The sequence below is a fragment of the Rhamphochromis longiceps genome, linkage group LG3 (assembly GCF_057381845.1).
Source record: "Rhamphochromis longiceps isolate RC_006_pf linkage group LG3, R_longiceps_female_GT1.1, whole genome shotgun sequence".
NCBI lineage: Eukaryota > Metazoa > Chordata > Actinopteri > Cichliformes > Cichlidae > Rhamphochromis > Rhamphochromis longiceps.
Window position 1 is genome coordinate 31649759 of NC_140559.1, and position 25127 is coordinate 31674885.

Here is a 25127-nt window from a genome sequence, read left to right on the forward strand (position 1 = left end):
TGTTGGAGATGATATACAGGGCTCCTCCTACTCTACGCAGAGTTATTATTAGTAATTCAAACTTAGATTTTATCAATGCATTGTGTGAGATAGCCTTTAATGTATTGCATGGTAACATTCCACTGACCAATCAGCAGTACAAACAGCTAAAAAAGAAAAAAACAATAATCAGACTGATTGCAGACAAAAAAATAAAATCTTTGAAAAAGAGAAAGACAATCAACCAATCTGGAGGGTTTTTACTGCCGTTATTAGGGGCTGCAATCCCTTTCATAACCAGTCTGATAGCAAACAGGTGAAAATGGAACATGTGCAAAAGATGTTTTTGGTACCCCAACACCAGTTGGACTTAATAAAGCAACAGCAGCAGCAGCAGCAAACAGGCACCATCAGACAACAGTCTCAGAACGAGTTGGATAAGGAGATGTTACAAGTGTTACAAGATTCTGACATAGATGTGTATGAGAAGGCTAAAAAATACAGCGATATTCTCCAAAGATACCTCACCCTTGTGAGACAAGGTGCCCGTGAAAAGAATGTACTGTCTTTATCATTACCTGAACAATTTAACAGGGATGTGCAACCCCAGTCGGCGGACACATTGCCTGTTCATGGTGATGCCGGGGTGCGGGATCTTGTTGCGGAGAATGTTTTAACACACATACCTAAAAGGAGTAGGAGGAATGCAGAACTTATTCTATCAGCGGTGAACCGTTCGCCACACTTGATCTCTTACAATGACAAAGGCGAAATTGTTGTTGATAAACAAACCATCCCTGGTTCACACATTTATGATCTAATTAAAGCCGTCACAACCACACACACACCTTCTGAGGGTTTGAGACCTATCGGTTGGACAGAGTTTTTAAAAGCTTTCTCAGATTTAAACATACCGTTATCAGCCATATCTAACACAGGCATACGTAAGACCGTCGCCTTGTATAAAACCGATCACACACCAAAAAAGAACACCCCCGGTGGACCGCTGCGACATAGTACACTAAAAAAAATAAAGAATAAAAAAAACAAATTAAAGGGGGGTCCTGTAGAGTGGTTGGATTTTTGAATTCAGGTTTTTTTTTTTTTTTTTTCTTATTGCAGAAATTGTTTTTCTGCTAAAAATATTTGCTGTTTGGTGTTTTTCTACTGTTATGTTTTTTTTTTTTCACTTATTGCTGCTAAATTGTTTTGTTTTATTTTCTTTTATTACTGTTAAATATTTTATGTCTTTTATTACTGGTTAATGTTTGATTTCTTTTATGTTTAAACAAAGTATGTTATGAATCTATATATACGAGATTTGATAATAAATACCATTGACTCGATTAAATCATGCTCTCATGTTGTTTTTATTATTATTCTCATTAGTACATATCAGTATCCACATTGCACACACACATAAGCACTGCATACAGCAACAGGTTGTATGTTGTTGACAAATCGACACACCATAGCATCATTACAAATTAAATCAGACCCATACATGTTAAGCAGGCGGGCATAAGATACACCATTTTGCATATGATATAAAAAAAATACACAATGTTGACCGCATGTGATGGAGAAGTCGTTCTGCACTTGTTTTCCTGAATATAAAACAGCGGAGCAGTTTTTTAGAAGAAACATCTTTATTGCTGGGGGAAAACTGTCTAACGAGTGACCAAAACTATCAAAAAAATAACCGCGTCTGTCTCTCGAAATATAAACAGCAAGCCAATGTTCCCCTGGCATCGTAGAAGGGTGGGTGTTTACAATACACATAGCAGGGAGTCTTTGAAGCCGTTCAGTGGTTAGTTGATCATAGGCTAACACGCCTAGGAAATGTGTGTTTTTATTGATAATGCCGCCGACCACGGCTGATAGTTCTATAGTGTTCATGACCGTTTTTGTCTCAATAGTAGTCCAAGAGCACCTGTCTCATGTTAGATATTTCAATGACTGAATCAAATACAGAATAACACAAGAGGTTCACTGTACGGGGTAGTGGATTTCTGAAACGGGTTTCCAATCTCACGTTCCCTGTTTTAATTAACGACACATTCCCTGAATGTCCTTCGTCAGCTTCCAGATTGAAACAGAATAAAGTGTAGCCGTTACCAAAGTCGTCACGTGTTATGGCCAACGATCTGTCCTTTAAATGTCTTCCTGTGGTTTGTATCAGCTGGTAAAATTCTCTGATATAGTGTTTTCTCTGGAAATTTGGCTGGAATGGTTTAGCAGGATAAGCCTGACTATCAGCATATAAAGACATAAATTCTATATCGCAGTTTTCAAAATGAAATGGATTACGCTGGTAGGAGCCTGTGTATGCTTCATTGTCTATGAATGCAATGATGACAAATTTAGGTATCCTACCCATAAATAAATTGTCATTTGTTGATATTCTAGCCCCTGCAGGTATGGAGAAGGTCTTTAAAGATACTCTGTCTACCGTGTATTTTGCGTTTGCATGGTGCAATGCCTTGCTGTGTGCAAGTCTGACGCTAGGTGATACACTAACTTTCTTGACAAAGAGACTGGCTGTGACAATTTTAACTCTGTATGCATTGGCATCCGCTGTCATGAGAGCAAATTCGTCTTTAGAGCGCACAAATTTCAGCGACAGGTCGATTCCATTAAGTAACAGTTTTTCTTGAAAAAACAGGTCTGCATGTACTGGTGCAATCAATTCAACAATACTACTATTTGCTGTGTAGCCACCTCTGGTCATCAGACCCTGGTTCTCTCCTTCTATAGATGTGTCATTCATGTGTGATGCTGTATCCTTACAGAATAACCCGGTGCTGAACTGTGTGTCTAAAGTGTCCTTATTATAATTGATAAGACATTCTATCACACCTCTGTATGGATATGTATTGGATGATTGACTAATGAGCCGGTCTCCCAAATTAATATCGACTTGACTAAATATGCTGCATCCAGGATAATTAATAAATCCTACATTAGCGTCCCTAGCCAGGTTTGAGCCATCAGCGTTTGTGATTCTCACCCGTGTGTAGATATATGAGTCATTTAGATCCAGGTAATCTTCACCCGACGATGAGATGTAAAACTCGATCGGCCCTCCATCAGTGATTGCAGATACAGGTGGGATTTCAATAAATGTACTTTTCTCAATGCTAGTCTGTGTGTATGGGACAGTAAAAAGATCGAGCTCTGTTTTTACACATTCTCCAGAATGACTGTGTAACAGTGCCATTTAGAATATGTCAAGCGCTGCAGTTTTTGAACGAGTGGTTCTGGGTCTCTTCACTCTGCGTGACGGTGTCCGTTTGGTGGCTCTCCTGCTAGGTTTTGTGGTTTTACGCTTTTTAGACAACGGCTGCCCTGGGGGTGGGGTCTTAGATGGTTTGGGCGTATACACATACAAGCCGTTACCGTCCTGCTTAGTGGTTGGGGGTCTGGTTATGTTGGTTATGACATCAGACACTATGCCCGATGCGGCTGTTTTTAGGTGTGGTTTGACTATGCTGACTCCTTTTTTAAACAGCGGTACTGCAAATCTAAACAAGCTACGGAACAACCCACCCAGACCTGTCCCATATTGTGTACTGGTCCCAACATACCCTCCAAGCTCTCCACCAGCCTGTGATAAGTAGTATTTTACATATTTTGAGTCATCAGAGTTGTAGACGGCCATCCTTTTTTTTCAAAAATGCTGTGTTATCGGTCGGAAGTGTAACTTGACAAACACTTTGCCGTATAAAAAGGGTATGTGTTGATTTCGATCGTCTTTCAAATCAATTTCTATGTCGTCGATTAATGTCTTTGACACAGGTGTGTAGTGTGGGCTGTCAAATTGTAGAATAGGCAACCGGCGGTCATCGTCTGTAATATTTATAGCTCTTAATAGCCTCGCGTGGGCGTCACCCACAAGCTGGTAATCAACGATATCTGCATAAATAAAGATGTTATATTTTCCCCCGTATATGTCTGCGGGGTGCGGGGCATATGTGTTTTTATAATGAAGTGCAAACGGTTCTCCTGTTTTGAATCCTAGGATTTCCGCCAGTCTCCCTCTAAATGTGAGAATAGTCCCCCTAGGCCCCATAACACAGGCATGGTTACTAACGGCGTTGTACTGCATTTTAATGTCTCCAGTGGCTTGGTGCTGTTGACATTTAAAATTAAATTCTTTTATTATCTGTTCCACAGATGCATAATGGCCCACAGACAGTTCGATCATGGTTACGGCTATGGTTCCGTCTTTGACGGGGTCATGAATTTCCACTTCCGAATCTGATTGTGGAAAAGTCCGCCATATGCGTGGGTACTGTATCTCTATAACAGCGACCTCATATGGCTGATCCAAAACAATAGGTTTTGCTAGCTTTGTTCTAAAATTAGATATCTTATTACCCGGGTAAACATGTGATGAAGCATTCGAGAAGAGGCTTACATAGAAGCCTGCATTGTTGTTCTTTTTATTCATGCTTTCTCAGTCTATGCTCAGTGTTGAATGAATGTGTGTAGAGCTGCGTCATCTGAGTTAATTACGCCTCAACGATGTCTTTTTCTGGAATCCACGAATTAAAGCTGTTGGGCCATCCTAGCCATTTCACTAGCACCTGCTTTTTCCGACCCACTTTTTTTCTAGCCAATATGTTTTCAATTTTAAATGTTTTGTTTTCATCAACAACCACACGTTGTATCTCAGGCTCATAAAATGACCCTTTCAATACCTCTCCTGCTAGATCCACTAGTCTGTACACTGGGGGCTGTCTCCCTATACGTTCCTTGACTGTGAAAATCTCATCGGTGTAGGTCTGCTCGTATCCTTTTCGAAACTTTCCTCTCAGTTTTGATATTCGTACAGTGTCACCGATATTAAATTTAAAGCGCAGTTCCCTCTGAGGCCTCGTTTTGTACAGCGCGTTGAAGACCGACTTCTCATTATCCTTATTCACCTCTGCCGGAGCCATATGGATAGATCTGTGATAAGCATTGTTATATGCTTGTGTGAGATCTGGTATGATATCTACATATCTCCGGGAGTTGGCTGATGTTAAGTACTTCCACATTCTACCCTTGAAGCTACGATTGAATCTCTCGACAATACTGCATTTAACCTCGCTAGCTGTTGAGAAATGCTTGATATTATATCGCTTCATTAGCTGTTTAAAGGTTGCATTATAAAACTCTTTGCCTTCATCTGTTTGTAGTTTCACAGGGATCCTACCCTCACTAAGTATATCTTCAAAAGCAGCTGATACAACAGACCCTGTCTTGTTTGTTAGGCATCTAACCCATGCGTATTTTGAGAATACATCTATACATGTTAGCAGATATCTCACATTATCATTATCTGTCACATATTCACACATGTCAACCAGATCGGCTTGAAACTGTTTGTCGACCCCTGTCACCAATACTCTATTTCTGGGGAAATGGATCCTCGCAGGTTTATGGAGTGTGTAGGTGTCGTCTTGTTCTAAATAATGTTTGACCTGAGATAGTGGAGGTGTTACACCTGATGCCTCCCCTGCCGCTATACGTAGCTTATTTAAACTGGCTAACCCCGCAGGATGGGCTGGATCGTGATATATTTTATGCAATGTGCTTTCCATGATTTACAAACCACAAATGACTATGATGTTGATGTTAACAAGTCTTTTTATTTAATTTTCACAAAGACACAATCACAGACAATGGATACTTGGACACCCCACATTAAACCAGATGTAACCCAGCCCAGTAGTTTCCAATCATGCGGAGCATGGCTGGTTTAACACGACGGGCACAAGTACTTGCATCTAGCAGGTGCCCAATGTTGTCATTAATGGCGCATACTATATATCGCTCTGATCTCAGTTCACACATGATGTGTTCTGCAACTCTGCGGATTTGTGTTCCAGACCCATCTGCAGTGGATGAGCGTACAAACAGCCGGATGGCAGGGATGAATCGGTCAGTCTGGAGCCTTATCATCACATCATCATAGTAGGTGTCGAAGAAATACTCAGACAATTCCTGCAAGCAGCTGTGTTGCACCTGACTGGGGTGGCCTGTTTGGCATCCGTAACATGTCTCTTGTATAAACTCATTCAAAGCCAACATTAACAGGTGGAGAGTTGCGAGTTTGATGTCGATTACAGTTTCATCCCACAGGTCTGATATGAGGGGGTCCTGCGAGCATTGTGGTGAGGGTGGTGGAGTCTGGAGGGTCGGGATTAGCAGCTCTGTTGATGGTGACTCCAACAGGTCCCACGAGGGCGTGTCATTCTCTGTAAAATGAAAACCACAAGCTCTTAATTTGTCACATAGATACACACTCAACCCCACACACCCGCACATTAAACCTACCAGTTTATTGTTTAGCTGTCGGAAGGTCTTATGATTTTAGGTTTACACAGGGTACCAGGCAAACCAGTCTTCGGACAACTCGCCAGATCGTCAAAAACAAGGCGCTTTCTAATACTCTCGTACGCAGTGTTGAGTCTGTCCCTCTTGATCGCGTCATCAATCTGGCTAAACAGACGCGACAAACCTCTCCAGTCGCACCACTGTATAAAAAACAAGTCCTTAAACCATCTTGTGCGCTCTTCGAGGTTTAGAGGGTATGGATTTAACCTCCAGTTTTCAAGCCCTCTGGAAGCAATAAGACTATCCCTGTCATCACATACACTGAGAAAAATAAAGTCGTCGGGGTTGCGATTGAAACGATCAGCCTCAACCCTGTAAAGCTCAGGGCCTGATGCACTGTTCCACTGGGAAACATACAGCAGCTCTGGGAAACCCACATTGTCCAGGTCCGCACACACTACGGTGCGGAAGAGCTTCCAGTTTTTAGTAGACATGACTTGGGCTTCCCCCCAAAACAATCCCTCACCACAATCTACACTAAGCACAACTGTCCCTTCGGTATATTTAATGGCATACACATACCCTTCGACGCCTCGATATTCTAACTTGAATACAGTTCCATCTGCGTCATTTCCACAGCGTTGCTTTTTACGTTGAGGACCCCGACTGCATACTCCTGAAGACATACCTAGAGTGCCTATGGCATGGGCGATGTCCTGGCTGGGTGTCATTCCGAGCTCCATAGGTCGATGCGTCGGGGATCCTTAGCGAGCGCGATGTGTCGGTGCTCTAGGTCGATGCGTCGGGTATCCTTAGCGCAATGTGTCGGTGCTCTAGGTCGATGCGTCGGGGATCCTTAGCGCAATGTGTCGGTGCTCTAGGTCGATGCGTCGGGGGTCCTTAGCGCAATGTGTCGGTGCTCTAGGTCGAAGCGTCGGGGATCCTTAGCGCGATGTGTCGGTGCTCCTCAGACCGTGGCGGTGATGCTCTTAGAATGTGAAAGGATCGCTTTTATACCCATACAACCTAGCACAACCCACTAGGAGGAGTCGTTCCCGCCCAGAGGGTAAGAACACCTGAACACGCATGCGCACACACACACGAAACTGGTCAAATCGGTTTGGCTGGCCGCCATCTTGGACTAGTGCGATCGAATTACTGAACGCGCATGCGCACACGCACGAAACTGGTCAAATCGGTTTGGCTGGCCGCCATCTTGGACAGGTGCCATCGTATTACTACTCTGGATCACCTGTATGGAGATAAAAAACCAGAAGAGAAAACAAACAACAAAGAGCAACATAATAAAAACAACACCATCACAATAAACTAGCTAACAGTAGATACTTTTTTAATTTCACCTGTTGAGAATGAAAAAAGAAAACAAGCAGAAGAAAACGAAAGCAATAGAATAAACAACATCACGATGATCTATGGGAATATAACTGTAAATACTAAATATTAAACATTATTGTGCAGCACGTAAGATCGACAGCGCACAGTGTGCTTTGAGGTAGGAGCCAAAAAGGGTGTAGTTTGTGTGCGTGAGCACCCGTGTGTACACCTGTGAGCATGAGCGTGCTTGTTTTTTTAAAAGGTTCCTTCATGTAATGATCTGCTAGAGGGTGTGGGGGGGGGGCACAGCCCCGTCCTCCAGGGCATGAAGCAGGTATGGAGGAGATCAAAACTCCAGACATCCAGAGGCCCCCAGAACACAAGAGACCAAGGAAGACCAACAGAGGGGCAGCCGCGCCACTGTCCCAGAAAGAGCTGAGGAGAGTCCCAGATGAGGGCTCACTCAGCAGCCGCGGAGCAGAAGCCAGGGGGAGTTGCAGTGACGTGCCCGTGAGCTCCGCCGGCAGCCAGCTGTGCCTGAGTGACCGAGCCCCAGGCTCCAGGCCCCGACAAGCAGCCACCAAGAAGTGAGCCGGTGTGTACCTGGACGCCCACCCCTGGACACAAAGAACCACCAACGCACCGATGTCTGAGGGCGTCTGCCACTGGTAGGGTAAGTGGTGGTGGGGGGAGATAGGCCTCCAAACCTTGGAGGGCCTGAGATGTCCCCAGAGAGGTGGCGTCTGACACCCGACCTGACATATAGACACAGACATACAGGCACACACAGATACAAACATCCATTCGCACCCTCATGCTCTCATATGCACTTACTCCACACTCAACCAACGTGGAGACAGACATAAAGAGACGCTGTACACACGATCACACTCCCCACGCGTACTCTACAAACCGGGTCTAGGTACCCTTGCCCCTGGAGGGGGAAACTGCACCCAGACCCAGGTGGTGTTACCCTTTTCCCTGCGGTGGGGAGAAGCAGACCGCCCCGACTCCGCAGCAGCAGGGAGGCCCCACACCCCAGACCGCAGTCGGAAGGCCAACTCCTCCTCCTAGCCCCCCCGCTCCAGCAGGCCGCAGAGAACGGGGGTGAGAGAAGACTCCAAACCTCCCTCCACCCGCTCATTGTAGTGTTGATGCATGTGTGCTCGAAGGTGCCTTTAAAACCCAGGAGGGCATGGAGCTACCTGCCAGAGAGCAGCAGGTAAGCGCATAGTCCCTCCTGCTAGCCCTCAATGTCTACGTGTATTTAAAAGTGAGGGGTGGGCAACGACGCCAGGGGTGAGGTGTACGCCCTGATGGTCTTTTGGATTTCGTGTAGCGTGCCCACCCCCAAGATCCTATATGTATGTTTTATGAGAGTGTGAGTAATGTGAATGTCTAAGTTGTGGGATAAAATTGAGGTACAGGCAGGCAGAAGGGGACAGGCGGGGGGGGTAGCCTCCTCTGCACCCTGGTGACATACCCCTACTCCAAGGCCCTGCATGTGTGGGTGGTTGTGGTGGAGCGGGAAGAGGGAGGCAGCTGGAGATGGGGAGGGAAGGAAGGGAGGGGCAAGTGACCCCTCCCTGGGTCCAGCTCCCCCGCTGACCCCAGTAGGCACCCCCATACTCCGCGACCCACCAGGGAAAGGGGGCCCAGGCCCATCCGGACCGGGGCCCAGTACAGCAGCGCCGCCCGGCCCCACAGAGCCACCCGACCCAACCTCAGAGAAAATTGCACCCACCCCATCATCCACTCATCTTCCAGACTACACAAGACAATAGACGCCCAGCATGAGATCTTCCTCCACCTCTCCTGTATCTTCCCCTCCTGCAGAGTGAGTTCCTGAAGAGAGGAGAGCAAGATGTAACAACCTCCCCCACCAGTTGAAGAGCCCCCCAGGTGGCACCCTGCGCCAGGACTGGACCCCCATACACCCACCCGCCCACAACCCCGGCAACACACCAACCAGGACCCAAGCCCCTGAGGCCCAGCCAGGGCCCCAGCCCAGGTCAGAAACCCACGTCCGTCAGCACAGACCCTCCCCTAGCCCCGCTGCACGCAGCCACGAGGAAACCGTCACCTAAGAGCCAACAGAGCCCTTAATAGGCCATGACCAATACCCTGGGTTGAGCCCTCCAAGGAAGATGCTCCTGGGGAATCCCCCGACGCCCTAAGCCTGTCCCTACTCCCACACCAATCACAACATTAAATCATTTTAAGGTGGTGCATTTGTAAATACTTTGGCAGGTTAAAGGCTCAAAAAGTGGGCCTCTTCATGTGAATATTGCCTTTGTGTTTGCTGATCATATAAAGTCAGATGCACTAGTACACCAAACCAATTTTATATTATCAACAATAAGGTCTAATTAACTTTGTTTGTAGTTTTGTCACTAAAACACTTGGCTACTTGACCCTTTTCAGCTGATCAGTGCATTTGTGAAAAAAATGAGACAACACAGGAAAAAAAATCCTATTCCATTATGAAACAAACAAGAAGCAAGTATTATTGCTTTTGAGATATGCAAACAGCCCACATGCCAGTTGCATTTTACTTGTAACACAATCCAAACTACACTCCATACACAAATCTTTCATCTGACTGATAGCTGTCCAGCTGCGTACAGTAATTAAAGCCAAGTCTGAAACACTGGCCACAGCAGTGGTTGGTTTCTGTGATGGTATGCATTCAATATTCGTCTTTAGTTCAGTATTGCTCTTCATTTTAAGAATTTCTCTTCAAACTGCAAATTACAGAGTTGAGGCTCTTCACATTAGCTGCTATGAATACTTTTATTGAGGAAATTTTCTTTACCTTTTACTACAGTGAACTCTACACAATGTGATAGGTTGACATTATCAATTTATGTAGAAGGAAAAAATGTGTGTAAGTTATCAGGCTACTTCAGACATAGTGTACTGTATTTAATTAAAGTTGGTCTGTTTAATGGCAAAAGTTTGACAAAAATAATTACTTAAAGAGATGTTAAACTCAGTTGTTTTTACCTTTATTTGCATAAAGTTTGTCAAGTTTTTCTAACAAAATGCAACAGAGGTTGGAATTTTTATCTTCACTTACCATCAAAGTGAATTTGCCTACTGCGATTTACATGTAAATCCTTATTACATAGAGAAGATACTTTTAATGGTTTTGTAATATGCAAAGAAACTGTCCATTCACACACACACACCCCTGATGCACAAGTACAAATACACATAAAGAACAGGGACCAAAGCCCTGCAGTCCAGTTTGGAGAGCAGCAGTCAAAAGATAAAGAAGAAACACTACTGGAAAGGTGAGTGACTGTTTTTGTATTTGGTAGCACTTCATAAGTTTCTCACTAGATGTCGGTAACAACCCATCCAATCCACACATGAAAAAAAATGAACCTCCATTCTTCCACACAGTCTATAAATTCAGAAGTGAAATCCAGCTTTTTACATCCAAGCTTGCAGCTTGCCAAAATTAAACCTATTTTGTCAAAAGATGATCTAAAAACAGTAATTGATGCTTATACTCCGACTTGGCTGGATTACTGTAACTCGTACCTTGATATTAGCCAGTCGCCCTTTCCTCGTCTTAAGTTGGTGAAAAATGCTGCCACACAGCTTTTAACTGCTACACAGAGAAGGGAGCATATTACTGCCATTTCATCTATCCATTTCACTGGCTGCCTATTCAAATGTATTTGTTTTAAAAGCACAAGTAGCTATATGACCTAATGCACCTGTAAACCCCTTCTTGGTCTCTTAGATCAGCTGACCAGTTATAAATGGATGTGCTGAAGACTCATAAGAAGCTCCGGGGTGGGGGGGAATCAGGGTTTTGCATTTGCAGCTCCGAAATTGTGGAATGCACTGCCATTTCAAATTAGAAAAGCATCCTCAATTGACCCAACTTTTTGGTTTGGCTTTTAATCCAGTATAGAAACGTTAATTTTGGTTGGATTTTATTGCTTTTTGTTCTATATTGTTTATTGTTATTGTATTTTTATTTTTAACATTTTTGTTATGTTTAGCACTTTGGTCATGCTAGCTGTTCTTAAATTTCACTTGGCTTTGCTTTTGACCTCCAATCATGGAATGTATTATGGTATCCAAAGAGTTCAGTTATGGTCTGATCTGACCAGACTATAAATGCTGTTTCCTTTCCTTTTTCCTCACTAATGGAGTCTTGCCTGGTGACCATGCATATAGGCTATGGGGGCATGAAACACCAGCTGATTCCAGTTCTTTCTGTAGCTCTCCACAACTGCTCCTTGACTCTTGGACAATTCTGGTAATTCTTTCCACCCCTCCATCTAAAATGTTCTTTACACTTCTGGATTATGGTTCAGGAGTTCTCACATGAACCTTCAGTAGTTTAGAAATTCTTCATTAACCAATGCCATCAGTATGTTTTATAGAACCAGATGATATTAATTTTCTTTAAGTGTCATGATTTCTTCCTGATTACCGACAGATTTCAGCTGCCGTCATGACTTTCTACCTTCTTTTCTTCATGTGTTCAACAATTTTACCTGTATTATTTCACATGTTTACATATAAATGTATGGAAATCTATGGTTTGATTTCTTTGTGTATGTGGATTGAATCGGTTGCTACTAGTGATAATTTCATCTTAATAAATATCTTTAGAAAGATATTTATTTTCAAAATTGGTAATGTGTGTGTGTGTGTGTGTGTGTGTGTGTGTGTAATTGTGATTACTGTATTTTCAGCACTATAAGGCGCACTTAAAATCCTTTAATTTTCTTTAAAAATTGACAGTGCACATTATGTATGAATTCTGGTTGTGCTTATTGACCTCGAATCGATTTTATGTGGTACATGGCGCTCAGAAATCTGTCAAAAAATGTTTTAGTAAGACTTTGGTAAGCTACAAAGCCGCAGTACTTGATGGATAGACTGAGCATTACAGCTACTGAAGTCAGGAGCCTCGCGGAGTGATCTGGGTCTTATAACATGACAACATTAGTGAATCAATGGTACGGAAGTGGAGGAACCAAGAAGAATGGGTTGAGTAAAATTTGGCTTATCTGACTGTTTTGTTTCACTTAATGCGCTTTATAATCCGGTGCACCTTATGTGTGAAAACAGACCCTTTCATCGACAGTCCGGTGCGCTTTATGGTCCGAAAAATACAGTATATTAATATTATTGACAAGCTAACATCTCATTTTTTGATGTATGTCCCCTCTCTTTTGATTTTTCTCCTTCTCATATTTTATGTCTCCTTCTCTTCTTCCTCCTCTTTACTTTAAAGTTATGTCTGTCAACTCCTCATCCCAGTCTAACACCTCATCCGACTTTGATTCTTCACTAGTTTGTTTTTTTAATAGACCTAGTACTATTACCTTCACTGCTTTCTGTATTAGTGACATCATCATCATCCTTCCTGTCTGCATCGTGGTCATCTACCTGGGTCTACAAAGATGGCAAAAGCAGCGCTCTGCCTCCAGAGCAGAAACCACAAGCCACTCTGACATCTTCACCTACCACATGGTTGCTGTTGAGATGATCTGCATTTGTGGTGGCGCAGTCGTCTGTGGTGGAGTCTTCTGCAATATTTTCTTCATGATAGTTGCTGGAATGCTTCTTGTCAATTCCATCTCAATTGGGCAGATTTTTATTCATACGCTCACCTGTGTTGAGCGGTACCTGGCTGTTGTTCATCCAATCACCTACATGGGCCTCAAAAACAGGAATGGGGTCAAAATCAGAAATATTTTACTCGTATTCACTTGGCTGCTTTTACCTACAACAGTAGGTTTAAAATGTCTGCCTATTTCTTTAAACCTTCTCACAGAACTTTCCATCTTGGTTTTTGCTGCAGCTGCTGTCTCTTTCTGTAGCTTCTCTGTTCTTTGCACTCTGATTCGTCCAGGACCTGGGGATGGTAGCAAAGATAGAGAGCGAGCTGACAAGTCAAAGATAAGGGCATTTCACACCATTGTAGCCATAACGGCAACTTTGATGTTAAGGCTGAGTGGACATGTGCTTGTAATTTCAATTTACTTCTCCCCAGTGGTGAGCATGGGCATCCGGTGTACAGTGCTGATGTCAGGAATCTGGTTCTCTCTGCCAAGTAGCCTGGTGTTACCTCTGCTCTTTTTGCATAGAGCAGGCAAACTACTGTGTTGCAAGAGTAATGCAGGACCAGAATGAAAGTAGATTAGGAATGTTACAGCACTGAAAATTCCGCAGTCATTTTACAGTTTGACAGAAGATTATGTATATTTAAGCATTTCTTTCTTGCCCTTGCGAGTAGTTTATCCTTTAAGTTCGGGTACTCTAACAGAGGCCTGGGAGTTAAAGGCTTCTGTGCAGTATCATTGATAATACTAGGACTGCACTCTCCTGGAGAAAGATCTCGGATGTTGCTCCTAGGATCTGCTGGAGCCACTCATCTAGCTTGGGGGTCCCTGCACAGAGCACTCTGATTACTAAGGGGACCACTGTTACTTTCACCCTCTACATTTTCTCAAGTTCTTCTCTCAGCCCTTGGTGCATTTCCAGCTTTGCATGCTTCTCCTTGCTTTCATTCAGTATTGCTACATCTATTACTACGGCCGTCTTCCTCTGCTTGTCCTACAAGTACTATATCAGGTTGGTTGGCCTTCACCAGTTTGTCTGTCTGTATATGGAAGTCCAACCAGAACGGGTTACATGAAGAGGATGTGGGACCTTTGGATGTATAAATATATATATAATCAACCAAACCAACAACAACAAAAGAAGAACTGCACAAAACATGTGCTGACAGACATTTTGGATTTTTTCAGATTGTCATAACAGTAACCTGCCCTTGAGACTGTTATATTATCAAACATAGGCTAAAATGTCTATGAACCTGATACAAAATTTGCATCTCTCTGAATACCGAATAACAGTTGGTTATTGTGTACACTGGTTATATAACATGCAAACAGATGCGCGCACACACACACACACACACACACACACACACACACACACACACACACACACACACACACACCCAAGTTGATGTATAAACTCCTTGAACGGTACACTTGTTTATATCCAGACTCACACAGGTCAGAAGACCAGAAACAGAAGACCTAGTGAGTAAATTCTGAAGGTTTTGCATGGTAAATCATGTCATGTATCATTATGTAAACACAGTTTATTACAGTAACTTTGCAGTTCCTAATTAATTTCTAATTTATTTTTAATGGTTGTTGTATTGTATAAATACAACTTGAAAGAAAATACACAAGAAGTAGTGTAGATCAAGCCATGGCTTTTTATCATCATCCCTTACAAAACTGTTTTATGTCGTTATTATACATAAGATATTTGAAATTTGTGGAATTCATTTTCTTTGAGCAGTTTATATTTAAATTAATTTATATTCAGATTACTTGTGCTTTGTATAGAAGAACATTGATTCCTCATGCTGTATAAGATTTTTCCTTGTAAATAATGTTTTCTGTTGTCTTGAAATGTTTGTGCAGTTTGTGCTGTATGAATAATATTTGCTGTATATCTTAATTATAGATATACAGCTTAAAAAATGACCTTACACTGAATTAAGAATTCCCAAAAAGTTGTATATGACTATATACCTTGTTGAATCATTCAGGATAAATAAATTGGGATCAAATGTTTAAGGAGGGTTGGTTTATCTGCTTTATTAAAATGAGAAATCTCTATGATCGAGATTGACTAGTGTCATCAAAACCCTCCAAGCTAAAAATTGGAGGTGCTTAAGTGCTAAAGGTCAAAGGAAAAGACAAAAAGAAAAAAGACAAATTTAATAGCATAGATATGTTACTGTACATGGCACATGTAATACAAAGAATAGCCTTAGAATCACCTCGGCAATCACTGAAGTGTCACATTGAAATTGAGAAGTTGATTTGATTAACTATCAAATCTAAATTTTCTATTAAAATGAACATCTGACAACCAGGAATAAACTGACAGTGTCAACAACTCATGCTGTACATTCAAATTAATTTATGGCAACACCTGCCTTAGGCATTAAGACTCAGAAGCTTCAGCCTTTGCTTGTGTGCATAACATAAAAATTTCAGCCAGATACAGAACAAAAAAAGTGGAAAGTGCAAATGAGCTGATATCAAAAGGTGACTGTTTTACTGTTTTATGCAGTTTTCCTCCTCTGTTTAGAAAAGGCACAGGTATTTCTAATCTGTGAGTCATGCATAGCACTGGTTAAAGAAATGTTTTATCAAATCCTGAACAGCATCATTACCAGAGATGGGCAGTAACGCGTTACTTGTAACGCGTTACTGTAATCTGATTACTTTTTTCGAGTAACGAGTAAAGTAAGGGATTACTATTGCAAAAACGGTAATTAGATTACCGTTACTTTCCCGTAGGAACGCTGCGTTACTGCGTTACTAAAACCGTGATTTTTTGCGAGAATGTCTCACGACAGTGACGTAAGCGAGTGCGCCGTTAGTGACAACAGCTGTGTGCAGATCAACAATGGATCACATATCGATTGTGGGAGAGAGTATGAGCATGCAGCGTTTAAAGCGTGGAAGCACTGGGAAACTCACAGAGACACTGCCGTATCCTTCCACTGACCGCTGCACACCTGCACCAGGGTAAACCTCCGCCTACCGCAGTCCTGCTTTACAGGTGAAAATAGAGCAACAGGACCGCTGAGTCTTTGACTTTATTTATGTTCTGCTGTGTTTTACTTGCATCTATTTGAAAGAGTGAGTGTAAACAAAAAAAATATTTTATTTTATGTGCTGGAATGTGCAGAAAATAGGTTTAAATGTTAAACTCATTTATTCAACTCAGAGAATGTTGCATATAATTAAATTTTTGCTTGATGCATAAAGTTAAAAGATTAAAACTGATAAAACAAGTTAAAAAAAAGGGACTTTTCCATTTGATTACATTTTGTATGATGGATTATGTAGAAAAAGTAGAATTGGGCTGAAAGATCTATCGCTTTATCACCTATTCAGGTTGTAAATCGTGTTTTTAAAAAGTAACTAAGTAACTAAGTAATTAATTACTTTTGAAAATAAGTAATCAGTAAAGTAACGGGATTACTTTTTGGGGGAAGTAATCAGTAATTAGTTACTGATTACTTTTTTCAAGTAACTTGACCAACACTGATCATTACTGTGTGATGCTAGAGTGCCCTCAAATTTACACCTGGCCCGGACCAATTAGAAAGCAGAAAACCAGCCAAACCAGGCAAAAGTTTGAGTTCTTATTTTAATGCCATTTAGAAATAGAGATGGCACGATACCACTTTTTTATGTCCGATACCGATATCATAAATTTGGATATCTGCCGATACCCATATGAATCCGATATAGTGTGTTTTTTAATCAATAAACTTTTTTTTAATATCTTGCTGCATTTTGTATAAGTTCATACTCAAGTTAAAAAAAAACAAAAAACACTAAAGCTATTCTATTATACCTGTATGTAAAAAATACACTGGACCCAAAATATTTCATAGTTCAGCAATACTGATCAATCTAATAAACTTAAACCTACACCATCCTCCCTATTCTGGTATTTTAAAGAGTAAGCAACCTAACTAATAGGGTTCTAAAACTCCCAGCAAAAAAATAAAAAATACAATAAGGAACCACCCACCCTCCACCTCATGATGCTTAATCGACGTAATCAACTTTAATTTGATGCAGTGTGAAAAAAAAATGCACAGAAATCAATTATTTTTCAAGAATAATTAAATAGATTCAACATCTTTCTTCAACAGAATTGCAGACTGCACAGATGGTACCTTTAAGACAGGTGAGAAAAATGCTGTAAACAAAGAATGTTTTAATGGAAGTGTTAATTTTGTTTTTTCATCGATCACACAGTTTTTGAAGGAATTCGACTGGTAGGTTGTTCCAAACATCTTGGAGAACTAACCACAGATCTTCTGTGGATGTAGGCTTCCTCACATCCTTCTGTCTCTTCATGCAATCCCAGAAACACTCAATGATATTGAGATCATATATATTAGACTTAATAGTTACTATATACAGTAATGGACTTCTATACATTTTGCATCAGATTAAAACTTTGGGTGTAAGAGTCAGATAATTATCTATTGAAAGCTTGACATTTTAAATGAGAATAAGAAAGAAAAGTATGTCTTTGTGCCCCCTTTTCCCTGTTAATGCCCTATCGGCCCCCTGCATAACTTTGCTAGACCCGCCCCTGCACAGTTACCAGCCGTCAGCTACATAGAAAAGGATCCTGGTGTAGAAAGTAATATTAAATAAATTCTAACAACAGCTTATCAAGCTTAAACCTGCTGCTGTTATTCAGCCGCTGGTTTCCTCTTTGGGGTGAGAAGTGGGCCAAAAACAAACAAGAGAGACGGACTCGCGACAGAAAAGCCGATCAGCTGATCATTGATCAGTTTCACGATTGAAGTAGCAGCAGGAGAGGGAGGGAGAGAGAGGCAGTCGCTCCATATATAGGTTGTTAAGCTTAACGTGGGAATGCTTTACAAACATTCAGAGATGAACTTACACACTTGCTTTGTCTGTGAAGGTTCTCAGTCATCCAGGTCATCGTAGGAGCTTTCTTTGCAAGCTCCTTTGATTACACACTTGCTTTACTTCTCTCTGGGATAACTTTCTTGGAGATGAAATGCCGGTTTGGTACCGAGGCTCCAAATGCTCAACCAGACTGCCCACAGGTCTGGCACGCCACAGCTGCTCTATCACATGATGCATACTGCTCCAACGTGCTACGGTTATGAGCCAAGTTACGCCATGTCGCAAGTTTTGTGAGGTGCTTGTTTGATACTTAATGGATCGGATTACATTTTTTATTTCTCTCAGATATCTGATCCAGTAATTTAGGTCAGTATTGGACCGATACCGATACTTAATATCAGACCGGTCCATCTCTATTTAGAAATAATAATAAGATGCCCTAACTTTGTTACCTTAGCTATGATTTACTTAGTTTTTTCTGAGGCAACTAGTTTGCACAATTTTTGCTTAGGTTTGGGGAACTAATTTGATTTTACAGTGTGTCCTCTGGCCCAGCTAAATGATAGAGAAGCAAATTAAACCTTGTGAAGTAATGTAAATGAATATATTTAACACATGTTTGGTAGTGTTCATATTATTATGCCAATGATATCACACAATTTAAGAGGAAATAACATATTTTATTAATGCAGTTTAAATAATTAGTATTATATCTATTTTGGCCTAACTGGCAACAACTTTGGCAGATATGATACAGGTGATAGTAATGATTGCAATGCAGATCATTACAAAGATAAGAAAACAAAACAAGAAATTAATTTGATAAAAATTACAAGATAAACCAAGAAAAACAAACATCTCATATCTTTCACAGCTAAATATGAAACTTACATACGACATGGAAGTGTGACCAGCAGGAGGCACTATTTAAACAGGAGACACACCGTAGACATGCAGTCAGTTTACAAGGTTTAATGTTTTTGTAAGAAAGACATTTCTATATACGTAAAAAGCAGCACCAGATAAGACAAGATACAAGAACAACTTCCTTATTAAACTGTAAAATAAATTGTGCTTCACTATATTAAGACAGGATAATTGCTTTTTTTTTAAAATATAAACACTATTTGTCACACATCAAATGCCCAGTGATCTAAACTTCAACTTGAAGGGAAAACAATACTTAACAAAAAACAACTAATTACTTGCACCTGTGCTTATAAAGGGAAAAACAACCAAGCCCTGCCTACAAGGGGCGATTTCCAGACTAAGGTCTCACCTGTCATATTTGCATGCTGACCATGTTATTTAGCTCAAAACGCAGCTAGGTCTGAGAACAGCAGCTCTTCATATATGTATGCAAATCACCGCTGCTGGGTTTTTATCTGTGCAAGAAAGAGCATGTCACTCTAATTTTTGCTTCCCTTCGATTTCAGCCAGTTTGTTTACGATTCAATTTTAAAACCTGCTATTTATCTTTAAGTCTCCTAAAGGCTGTGCCCCATTTTATCTATTTTATTTTTATCTGAGTTGCTGCACCCTTATGTCCTGCCTCATTCCCACAGGTCAGCAGATGCTTTTGCTCGTTCCAGTGACACAACGTCAACTCGGAGGTGACAGTTCTTTTGTAGTTGCAGCTCCGAAATTGTGGACTGATTTTCCACCACACATCAGGCAGGCTCCTTCACACACTGTTTCTAAATTTGTTTGAAAACACAATTTTACTTCCTGACAGTCGACCCAGTTACTTTTATTTACTTGTTTAACTTGTACAGCTATTTTGTGTTTCCATATCTTTTACCTTCCGGGATGTCTTTTTCTTTTTATTTGGTGTTATTGTAAAGCATTTTGGTCAGCCCTGTTGTTGTTGTTTTTTTTTTTGCATTTCTGCAAAATAGAAAAAAAAAACACTTTACTTAAAAGACCCTGAACCTCTTTGTATGATTTTCTTGCACCACAGCAGCTTCCCTGCCCTATGTAGAAACAGCAAGGGTAACACCAGACTGCTGGGAAGACTAAACCAGACTTCACATGTTATTAGCACACAAACATCACTTCTACCTGATGCATTCAGAAAAGCTCGAAAAATACTCCAACTAAACCTTAACACCAGCACTGCCAGTATGATTAGAATAGTGTAAAATGCCCTTAGCTTTGATTTGTCAACTCTTTCCCTGTTCCTTTCCCGTTCTCCTGGGCCTCGATGGGTCAATACGCGCAAAACAGAAAGGCTGCAGAAAGTGGTGATGATTAAAGACACTACCAACAGGAAAAAGTCCACAACAGTGGAAGCAAAATTTGTGATCATGGAAACAATTGCCACAAAGGAAAGTATCCAGACACAGAAAATGGTGACATTTCTTATTCTGACCCCTCTCTCATTTCTCAGACTTAGGTAAGTGGTGGGATGAACAACAGCCAGGTAGCGCGCCACACAGGTGAGGATGTCAAAGAAAATCTGTCCATACCAAGTGAAATAAAGACAGAGTGCCCCTGCTGCTATTATGCTTAGATTAACCCAGTAGATACCAAAACAGTCAAGGAAACACGCAAGGACACCAATCAGTTTTATGATCACTGCATGGTAGGTGAAGCTGTCACAGTGTGTCATTGTTGTTGCTGCTGAGGAGGTGGAGTGCCTTTGAGACCACTGTTGGAAACCATGGTAGAGGACAAGGATGCAGAGAGGAAGGAGGAGGATAATGTATGTTAAGCTAAATGAGACAAAGACATAGGAGCTTGGTGTGATGAAGAGGCATTTCATGTTAGAATACAACTGAGGATTGATAGAGGAAAGGTTTGGATGATCAAATGAGCCATTGGATGCCATATCTGCAAAAGAAAAAAAATCAAATAGTTGAATTTTTATCACAAAAGGGGTTTTGCAGCTGATGTCTGCTTTTGAAAGGATAAAATGAGAAGATTACAATAAATCAAAAGTAAATATAGTTGCATTGAAATGCATACAGTACTGTGCAAACATTTAGGCAGGTGTGGAAAAAAATGCAGTAAACAAAGAGTGCTTTCAGAAACATAAATTATTGTTTATTGGCCCCAAATGTATTCTGCAATAAGACAATGATCACAAACATACAGCCAAAGTCACTAAGAACTGTCTTTAGCCTAAAGTAGAACCAGACGTACTTGTAGTGATGGTATGGGCTCCACAGAGCCCTGATCTCAATATCATTGAGTGTTTCTGGGATTGCATGAAGAGACAGAAGGATGTGAGGAAGCCTACATCCACAGAAGATCTGTGGTTAGTTCTCCAAGATGTTTGGAACAACCTACCAGTCGAATTCCTTCAAAAACTGTGTGATCGATGAAAAAACAAAATTAACACTTCCATTAAAACATTCTTTGTTTACAGCATTTTTCTCACCTGTCTTAAAGTTTTCCACATTACTGTATATATATTTTTACCTGCATAAGTAGGTTGTTTAAAACAAAACATAATCTCAAGAAATATGACCCCTCATCTTTCAGATTTTTTGAGATTAGTTTATATATATATATATGTATTAGGGGTACAACGATACTCGTATCGATATTGAACCGTTCGATACAGTGCTTTCGGTTTGGTACGCATATGTATCGAACAATACAAAATTTTTAATTTATTTTATCAACTTTCCTTCTGACGATGCTGTCTGTATTGAGCGCTCAGTGGATCTGCGCTCGACAGTGCAGCCTAGGCAGAGTAGTCGAACGCGGATTCACTGAGCGCAGGGCAAGCTAGCGAGACAGAAGTTAAGCTCTCCTTGCAACATGGCAAATTGAACCTCCCCCACCCTCATTCAGATCTGGCGTTTGGAACTATTTTGGTTTTCATGTGACGTATGACCCTGAAGGTAAGCGCTTCATGGACTAAAGTAAAACAGTATGTTGGATGTGCCACTCAATGCTCAATTACATGGGTGGGAGGTAGTGTGTTAGCGCAGTTAGCTCGTTAACATGTTGGCCATCCAGCCCCATCCACGGGGCGATCCGCGGTAGCTCGTTAACGGAGATTTGCCGTGTTGTGGCGTTAACGTCATTTCAACGAGATTTACGCTGACAGCACTAGTGGGAACACAACGAATATGACTGCACATTTACTCTGACATCATCCTAGTGCAAAGACAAGTGGAAGCAGACAAAAACAACAAGCAGGCATGCTACAAACTTTACCCGAGTCATTTAGACAGCCGTTAGCACATGATTCTCCTTATGGGGACCTGATATGTTTAATATGCTGCTGAGAATATAGCCCAGAAGAAGCGTATAGTATAGCTTTTATTTTGGAAAGAGCCATTTCTCTGTAATAAACTCTCTTTTCCAAAGATGAGTGATTCCTCAATCAGATACAGGGCTCGCAAAATCGCCTGCCCAACGTCCCGGGGCTAGCGATTTTTCCAGTCGGGCTACCAAAATCTATCTCTGCCCTGCCCGTCGGCCTATCATAGGAAGGAAAAATATATGTCAATGCTTTTGCATTCTTTCGGAAATGTAGCTGGGTAATTATGTCATTGGCATCGGTGAGCCACTGTCAATATGTGACATATTGAAATCGCGTTTGAATTTGCGCTTGTTTTTTGCTTTCACTTTGCAATCGCGCTAACTGTGTATAGAGAGCGACAGCACTGATTGGTGAGTGATGATAATTTGCGCACCAATTCCTCTGACATCGTCTTATCAATCATTAGCTTACTATGCAAACATGACAAGTGAAATCTCCCGGAGCAAGCTGGGCCAGCAGGGAAATTAATAATTAATAATATAATCTACAGCATTGATATTACATTCAGATGTTTAAACAGTGTGTGTCTTTCAGAAAGACTAAGTTGCAGGCTGACAGGAAATTGCAGGTTTGTAGAGTGTGCCTTTTGCAGTGAAACTAAAAGCAGAGTGTAAGTGCAGGTTATTCTGAGGAGCTGTTTGGATGATACTATTTGAGTAACCAGGTTGTTCATTATTATCTTTTATACTTTTCTATTCTTTTATTAAGCTTTTAGTAGAGGTTCTTGATTAGGACATTTATTCAATATATTACATATATAGGTTTGGTAAACTGCTGACACATTTGACAGTGGCTTCTGTTTGACTGCGAGCATTAGTAGGTGAGAGGTGACATAGAGTGCCAAGTGAGGTCGTGACATATCATGTTTGCTTGTAATTGTGGGCGTGCAGAAGTGCTAGCGCACTGCAAAACATGGTCTGCGGTTTTGGAGAAGCGGTAGTCAAAAGGTTGACAGGAAACATCTGCCATGAAGACAGAGATAATGTTCTTTTTTAAAACTTGTTAAAAGTCATTGTGGTTTTGATTTGATGTATGTATGAAATGTATCTGACGTTGAAGGGGCGTCATTAAATTCAAGCCCTGATGGTATAAAATATCTGCTTATGCTTTGATTAGTCGGATATCAGCGCTGTCTGCGAACGCCGCTGGTCCCCCCACGCGTGTATTTCATTAAAATCAATTGTTTGACCAAGCTCTTCTGGACCACCCATACGGAAAAGAAATAGTAAAAACTTATATGTGATTACTCATGAAAGTGGCCACTTTCATGAGTAAATCATATAAGGCTTACATGATTTACTCATGAAAGTGGCCACTTTCGCATTACTTTCATACATTGTTTTAGTAAGTATCCAAAACATACAAGTTTCATTATATAATTTTTCAAGGGATCTTATATCTGTTTTCACTCTTATATGCTTTTCATACAAGTTTCACACAAGACAGATACAAACTTTATAAGATTTATATATCGTTAGCTTCATAGCATAAGTGCCTAAGTCATTGACTTAGTCAAATGACTTAGGCAATTATGCTATGAAGCTAACGATATATCTTTTCCATATGGGCATGGTTGTTTGTACTCTTTAGGAGTATATATATATAAACATGTAGGTACTTTAAACCACAATGTGGTGCAAATGTCTTTTTCTCAGACTTTACAGATCTTTTACAGAGACAGTGACATCATTACCATTTTTTGGTACTGACCATTACAAAAATAAGTTTTCATATGTAAAATCTCGTAATGCTCCCTTCTATAATGTTGTCTTTCTAAAACATTATGTTTTAAACATTTTAGTTGTCATCAGTTATTTGAGAGGATTCTGATTGAAATAAGTATTAAAACAAACCTTATTCTCAATGATTTCTGAGCTTCTTTCATCTGTCTGCGCTCTGTGGATCGTACTAGACTCATACTGCAGCCTCACTTCACTTTTGTCAGTCTCACTTTATTCAAATTTATTGTATTTACATAACTAAACATCAAGCACGTGATAACAAAATGCACTAAGCTCAGATTTTATTTTTGTGTATGTGTTCACCTTTTTGAGAGCAGTATGATCAAATTTCTAAATTTAACACCACATTTTTTAGTGTCCCTATAAATGCATATGGAGTTTATTTATTTGTTCATTTGGATGCACAGTGAAAGTAATCAAATCGTGTACAGCCAAAGTTGTATATTCAAATCAAACAAAGTCCCTAACACTGGGCTCTCTGGGTGTATCTCTGTGCGTGGCTGTGTTAAACTCAAGAATCCAAATTGATTGTGCTTTACATTTATACCACAATAATCAATTTCTTTCTAATCGGTGGAGTAAATGCAATGGCAGTTGTCTGAAAGAACACATAATTCTCAAAAGAAAGAAAAAATTTTCATTTTATAAACTGATATGAAGAATAGCAATGACATCAATTTTTTCAGATCCGCAACCCTGGCCAACCATCAAGGCTCAATATTAGGGTTTGGCTTGGAGTAGAGTTTGGATAATGTTATTTTCAATAAAAACACATTAAAAAACTTAAATAATCTACATTTTTGATAGCGGTTCTTATTTTAAAAAGGTTCCACCAACCTTCTCAGGCAATTTCTTGTTGAACTTCCTCTGCGGACTCTTGTGGATATTTACTTCAAGTAAACTGCACTGGCTCTATAATGTGGTCCCATTTTATCCCTGTCGCTGTCTCTCTACATGTTTTATTTGCATAAAGACAAATGTTTATGTACTGAC

General features: G+C 40.7%; 2 protein-coding genes and 1 long non-coding RNA gene across 3 annotated transcripts in view; all 3 read right to left on the bottom strand.

The window, feature by feature from the left end:
- Nucleotides 1–25127, bottom strand: part of LOC146674142 (uncharacterized) — a 213222-nt gene that overhangs the window by 104302 nt on the left and 83793 nt on the right. The gene's annotated exons all lie outside the window — the stretch shown is intronic.
- Nucleotides 6218–6941, bottom strand: LOC146674151 (uncharacterized; the record flags this gene model as incomplete). The annotated part of the gene is made up of 1 exon (XM_085384918.1): nt 6218–6941. A coding segment is annotated over one exon (627 nt), but the record flags the coding sequence as incomplete, so codon positions are not given.
- On the bottom strand, nt 20026–20877 carry LOC146674152 (uncharacterized). Its single transcript, XM_085384932.1, has one exon. It carries the CDS (start codon nt 20875–20877, stop codon nt 20026–20028), a length of 852 nt encoding a protein of 283 aa, XP_085241058.1.